Source organism: Nuphar pumila, chromosome 3, assembly GCF_984573655.1.
Source record: "Nuphar pumila chromosome 3, dmNupPumi1.hap1.1, whole genome shotgun sequence".
Lineage (NCBI taxonomy): Eukaryota > Viridiplantae > Streptophyta > Magnoliopsida > Nymphaeales > Nymphaeaceae > Nuphar > Nuphar pumila.
This window is the reverse complement of record NC_143251.1, coordinates 133,298,370-133,305,638: the sequence shown is the minus strand read 5'-3', so window position 1 is coordinate 133,305,638 and position 7,269 is coordinate 133,298,370. Positions and strand designations below refer to the sequence as shown.

The 7,269-nt window shown below is 36.1% G+C and overlaps 1 protein-coding gene across 1 annotated transcript; it reads right to left on the bottom strand.

The window, feature by feature from the left end:
- Window positions 1-1,120: 1,120 nt before the first annotated feature.
- Window positions 1,121-6,804, bottom strand: LOC149843912 (uncharacterized). The gene is made up of 8 exons (XM_090001990.1): window positions 6,706-6,804; window positions 6,400-6,565; window positions 6,098-6,188; window positions 5,946-6,004; window positions 4,579-4,639; window positions 2,106-2,196; window positions 1,924-2,000; window positions 1,121-1,480 (listed from the first exon to the last, which is right to left on the bottom strand). Exons 1-8 carry the CDS (start codon window positions 6,731-6,733, stop codon window positions 1,364-1,366), a joined length of 690 nt encoding a protein of 229 aa, XP_089858116.1. The 5' UTR covers window positions 6,734-6,804; the 3' UTR covers window positions 1,121-1,363.
- Window positions 6,805-7,269: the final 465 nt, after the last annotated feature.

Below are 7,269 nucleotides of genomic sequence, written 5' to 3'. Positions count from 1 at the left end.
GATTAAAAGCTTCATTATGAATATTAGTATAATGGACTATATTGAGAGGTCACTAAAGATCTTATGTAATAATGAAGTTGTCTTATCTTTCTTGAATAACAACAAAAGCTCAACCTTGTGTAGATACATAGAGTGAAAGAAATTTATTGTTAAAGAAATGACTGAAAATCATGTAAAAGCTAAATTATTTATATATGGCTTTGTATATTATTGATTCTGCATAAAGGATCTCTCATTTTGATTGAGCGAATAACAAAATAATAATATTAAAATACTAATAAAATAAGTTAAAGACCAACTTATTCATAAAAATAATTTTAACATGGTAAAGCACTGAAAATGAATTATATTATAATGAATGAAAATATAACATTTCATAAAGAAGTGTCAGCTCTGTGATTCGTTCTTATAATACAAGATAACATGTAAACCCACATAAAATTGAATCCAGATAACAGTAAAACGTAAAACCTTGATGAAGTATTTTTTCATGTTAATAGGTCAAGTAAGAAAATATTGAAATATGGATTATATCCAACCTAATGTAACCTGGTTTAACATGGATACATCACCAGAGTTTATAGGTAATCATGGATAGTAGTAACCTCCTACAATAGGCTTTTATCAAAAGTCTATATCATGCTCACCATCGACTTGATGGCCTGAGCTCATCGTGGGTATTGATAGGCTGAAGAGAATGCCGAGCACCCGTATAGGCTCATTTTATCCATGGCGCCTATCAGTATGTATTTTTGCTATCACATTTTGGTTCTGTTTTCAAGAACGCCAACAGCCCAAACCTTGATAAAGCAATTGCAGGCCCCATGAACCCAGCAGGATTCTGGGCCTTCAGCTTGACACAAGGCCTTGCTGACCACATGGGTAAACCACGGCAATGGTAAACCTTCCACTTTTCATAAGGTATGGATAGACCAAAATATTTGCACAAAGTTCCTTAAATCAATCTAATCTAAATCATCCCATCTTCACTTATCAATAATGTAATATAGTTGATAATTGCTTAACATCAGTACCCAACATTTAAGACGAACTAAAATCATGTATAACCAAGACATCAAGAACAAAGCCCAACTTCACTACACTCAAGAAATTTACCAACTAAAAAAAGTTACGCAAAATTTCTATCCTCATAAAATACATATTGGTGGAATAACATCGATCCAAAGTCCAAACCCAAGTATCAAGCAGTTTGATCAGGGAAATACAAAAAGAATGAAAACCATAGATACCAGTTTTTCTCCATGAGCATTTCATACAATAACTAAAACAAAATTTGTGACCTGCCTGGTGTTCAACAAACAAGTCATTGAACTTTGATACAAAAGGATGCACCCGATCAGCTTTACGAAGATTCAACATCAGAAACATTTAGACTGTCTCTGTATACCTCAAAATCGCCCAGGGTCCATCGACATAAGAGGTGCAAGCAAAATGTCACCATCTCCGCACCAAGCAAACGCTGCAATAGGGCAAATACAGATTGTCCCATACTTAATATAAAGCATGTTCTCGCTTGTCGTAGACTAGAATGACAAAAAAACAAGCAACACAGGTTGCTTTGTGTGAGCATGTGTATTTTATTAAATTCAGAAAATTTTCAAGAGAAAAACTTGGAGACTCGACAAAAATGTTTAAGGAAACAAAAAAGAGAACCACAGGAAGATATTTGGAAAGCTAATCCTTTTTCAAGCCCTGGAAGAAGCTCTATACTGTGTCATGATATTAGCATCTTGTTTAAATCTAGTGGCGCTTTCAAGATTCATTATTTTGCAAAATCTTGTCAAAAAAGGAGATTGTGTCCTTAGGCACCGAGATGCAATCATATTTTCACAATACTGCATGCATGCCCTCCCACGCGCATGCATGCAACACAGACACATTGTGAAGTTATATGGGACAAACCAGAATGCGAGCTGATTCAGGTGATAATGGCTTTCCTTCTTCACATACTACATAATCTGCTACTAGCTCGACCACTCCTGTGCCACAGCAATGAAGTACTAAGAATAGATATTAAATTATTCAGAAATACTAGGAAGAAATAAAACAGACAACATAATAAAACAGATTGCAAGATGAACTACCTTTGTTCAAGCGCACAGGCATCCCCTGTTTCCGCAAGAAAGGTTCCAAGTCATGGGTAAATTGATCCAGCGGTCCTTCTTTTAGTTCAACCTGACAAGCAATTAATATCAATACCAACAATCAGACAGCACAAGAATCTCTTTACTGCTACACATGCTCTCTCTCTCTCTCCATAAAGCATGTAGCAACAAATTCTTAGGACCCTCCCTCAACCAATAAAAACATTTAAAAACAGCATTATAGCCAAATATCCAATTATGCCTTGCATACTTCACAATACAACCAGTGGAGTGAGACTTGAATGTATATTTAAATAGCAGTGACAGATACACGCGTACGGTTTTCCGGAGTTTCCAAACTTTCCCATCATATCAGATGCACAAAAAGTTCCAGTAGCTAAGGTGCTGTTTCATTTGTTCAAAATTCCACCCCGCCCACCCCCTTGGTGAAAGCCATTTGAGACTACTTTTTCCTAGACAATAATTTCCGTGGATTTTCCCCAACCATGTTTGATGCATGGATGGAAAAATGTAGGAACATCTTACCTTATGCTTGATTAGCATCCAGAAAATCAAAATAATGATATTGTGTTCCAAAAACAATGAAAAAGGCTATCCTTGAAACCATAATCACAAATATCGGCTATATCTTGGCGAGGCTATTTCTCGCAATATTATAGGTTTGGTGATAAATTTCAGAAAAATCTCGAGCTTAAAAAGATAAATATATATATATATATATATATAACAAAATTAAGTAAGAAAATATCATGTTTATATAATAAAATACACATATAATAAAAGAAATAAGTAACAATGAAAAATAAAGAAGAAAAACACATTTAAGGTGTAGAAAATAAATAAAAACAGTAACAATAATTGATAATATTGTGATATTATCACGAGAATATCGTGATATTATCAAATTGGCAACATTTTCAAAATATTGTGATATTTTACCTACAATATAGTTTGCTGAAAATACAGAGATAATATCGCAACATTTTGAAAATATCACCAATATCTGTGACTATGCTTGAAACACACACCTCCACATTTATCATCATTAATTTTAACAATACCCCTCTCCCCCCTCCCCCTCTTTCATCATTACATTATACATGTCAATTAAAAAAAGAGAGGATGAGTCTGTCCTTGCACCTAGGCAAGGACAAACTAGTCCAGGACTAGTCAGCATAGACACCAACCAGTCGCCGAGGACCAAGTCAAATGACTAGATGTCTAGGGCTAGGCACCGATTACTTGCAAGGGACCTAATCAACCAACTATGTGGGATTTTGACTTCAAAGTTAATTGCATTATATCATTTAGATACATAGCTATATGAAATGCAACAGCCAAAGATCAATTCCTAGATTTGCAAGATACATCATTGTCATTTCTTAGAAATATGCCCCCGCTTTCAATCAACATTATGTTTTGTACTAGAATCTTAGATATGTAGTCAAAAGGCCCGCCTAGTCCGCCTAGTCCGCCTAGTCGGTCTAGGCTAAGTAAAACGCCTAGGCTTTGCAATTCCTAGGTGGACACCTTAAAAGGTACCAATTTTGCCGATTAGGCACAAACTAAGAAGCCTAGTCGGCGACTAAGCTGCCTCCGCCTAGGCACGAGGGCAGTTTAGTTATTTATTATTCATATATATATATATATATATATATATTGTTATTTTTTTTGTATAAATATTTATATCTAGGCATGTGTTTGTGTGATCTGTTCTGTGAAATCATGAAAACATGCTTAGTTATTATATTTATATGTGTGTGTGTGTGTGCTACTTTGATTTTGGGATTTTTGCTGTGAAACATTGAAACTTGAAAGCATGCACAGTTAATTTTAATTGATTATGTTTTTTTATATGTGTTACTTTGTTTCTGATGAATTTTTCTATAAAAGCATGTTTAGCATTATGAATTATGTAATATGTTATTTATATATGTATGTGTTATTGTGCTTCTGTGAAAGGTTGAAAGCATATTTTGTTGATTATACTGAATATGTTATATATATATATATATATTTGTGTGTGTACAATTATATATGTATATTCTAGTTATGTATATTAATATATTTTGTGAAAGCATGTGTAATTTTGTACTTGTGTAATGAAATCATCTTATTAGTAAAATAATTAAACATATTTTTATCTATGTTTTGTGTACTTTTTTATATTTAATTGGGGTACCGACTAGTCCCGCCTCGACTAGTCTTTTTAGGGGTCTACCGACTAGGCACCCCCTAACGCTTTTGATTACATAGAATCTTAGTGCAAAGCTTCTCATGTTCAATAACATTATAGAAGATATGAAATAAATTTTTGAGATAGGTATTTACCAAACTTATCATATTGTAATGCAAGAACCTTTTCTAAAAATTATACTTATAAAATAGATACATAAACTACTTCCTGGATGCAGGCTAATCAAGACCAGATATGTGGCTGAAAGTGTCAAACCTTCTCTGTTGCAATAGTCCCAGTCCTCGCAAAGTCATGTCCCTCATATTCTTCAAATATCCTACATAAGAAATTTCAAAAAGCACAACATTACTATCACGCAACAATGTATTTGATTGTGAAATTGCAACATTAATATATAAAAAATAGCAATATAAAGACTCATTATATTCCATCTAATATTGGTTAATGCCTTAAAACAGCCGATATGAAGCCTTCATATAATCATATATTCATAAGTGCAGTTATAATACATCCACACCAACAGGGCTCTACATGGTTGGTAGGAGCTGTCAATGCTCGTCTCCTTATGGTGGGACATTGCAGGTTCAAACCCCAGTGATACGTTGAATAATAATTGGTGGGGGTCTGCCTATCCCCAGCTTGCCTTTCAAAAAAAATTATAATACATCCACATAACAAGATGAACTATAATATATCCAGATCAACTTGGTTATGGGAGAGTTGGATCATGTCTTTCATAAAGTAAGAACTGAAAATGTCCTTCCAAAAGATCAAAAAATCCAACAAAGGGTAGAAATATATATAATGAAGTTGGTTGTGCATGCTTGCACAAGAATCATACAAGAATAATCATGCACATAAATAAGCACTTCAAAAAGATTAAACAAAAAAAGAATAATAAACATTATTTTCAAATCAGACATTCCATAACAAAAGGAAATGCCCACACTTCAAAAGGTTTTAATAAAAAGGTTAATTGAAGCAATTTCTCTTGCAAAAATTAGGTGTAATTCAAGGCCAAAGGTTTTAATGCATGATGACTGAAGCAATTTCTCTTGCAAAATTAGGTGTAATTCAAGGCCAAAAAAATTAAAATCCGAGAATGTAGAGAAATTAGAGCCCTACAAAATTTTGCTAAAAAGAGTTGAAAGGTTTGGAGGGGAATTCTCGAGGAAAACTTGAAAAGTTACCATCAATTATGTATTGAAATGAAAAAAGAAAAAAAGAAAGGATAGAGTGATGGTTTCTTTCAACTGAGAATTACATGAAGTTAAGGTCCCAAAACATGCACAAAGCACAAAACTCTGACTGGTGAAATATGAAATACAAATAAGAGTGAAAAAATCTAATCTGATTGAGCCCAAACATTCCACTTATCCCAGAGAGAGAGAGAGAGTCGGGACATTTCATTACAAAGTAGAACATAATGTCCCAACCTGCCCCACATCTAGATAATTAGATTAGGGAACCCAAGCACTTCTCAGAGGTTGAAATAAGAGTGATACCCCATATCTTAATTCAAAAAGATTGAAGTGAAAAACCAAATAACGCATAAACCTCCAATACTTTGCATTAGATTAAGAGCAAGTAAAATGCATCAACACTTAAAAAGTATTGACAACCTCTCGACCTCCTCTTTCGGCAAGTTGGTAAAGAAAAGCCCTGTATCTCCATGCAGCATCTGACAAAAAAAAAACATAACTGTTCATGATCACAAATACAGGAGGAATGATTCTACTCATAGAACACAACAATACCACAGGTCCTCTACTACCTTGGACACCTTGTGAAATCCTTCCTTGACTTCATCGGCCAGCGTTCGCCCGAGGGAGATCTGCATGACCTTGTTCGAACCAATGAAGAACCTGCCGGAGCAACAAAAACACAATCGAAACTCATACGGTCAGCTTCGCATCAACAAACATCCGTCCCGACTCCGGAAAGCAACAAACAAATGCCTTATACGCTTCATCTATGCCATTGCACACGCACCACACACACGCACACACACAGGAGGAGGAAAAGAAGACGTAAACGATGGCGATGACAACGAAAACGACAAAGAAGGATAAGGACCTGCTGGAGGACTTGAGCTGATCCCTGAACTCCTTGAACTTGAGGTTCCTCATGTTCTGGAAGGTGAAAACGTAGAGGGAGGTGTAACTCTCCGCGGCCTCCCTGATCGCGCTCACGATCGATTCCTTGTGCACCCTCCCCTTCTTCTTCGTCTTCGACAGCGTCACTGCAATTCATCCAAAAAATCTCAAAAAAACAAAACAATTATCTCCGCACAATTAAACGCCCTAGCTAAACCATGAACCTTTCCCGCAGACGATGATGATTCAGAGAGCAGGAGAAAGTGAAAGGGAAAGTGGTACTCACCAACTTTGTTGCGCTTCGATTTAGGCATGGTGGAGGAGGAGGAGCGGTGCGGTGCGGTCGCCTGTTCTCGCACTCCCTTCTTCGGCGGGTGTCGGTACGAGAGTGAGAGGCGAGTGCACGCGCTTGGTGGTTTTAGGGTTGCATCTTGCGGGCGGGTCGTGGTATATTCGGGTTCGAATCCTAATATTAGTAAATAGTACTAAATAACTCTGAATCCAGATCAGGATCCGAACTAGACCCGTTTTAGTGGGCTGAAATCCTGACCCGAAATTTAAATGGTAATATTGGGTTCGATCTAAGAACAATCTGAAGACAAGGATTTCACATAAAGATTAGGCTTTGACCCGGGACTGAAGGTAGATCTAGCAGAAAATATCGGCCTCAATCTTAACCCGGCCAGATCTGATCCATTTCCACCCTCGTCAGGCTTCAACAGCCACCAGAGTTCAACAACAGGTTCGGATTTGGATTCAAATTAGAATGTAGAGTTATCTCAACTAAAGTCCAAATTCAGATAGGGGGTGCTTCTACAAGATCCAGATTTGATATCCTTCAACCCCTTGC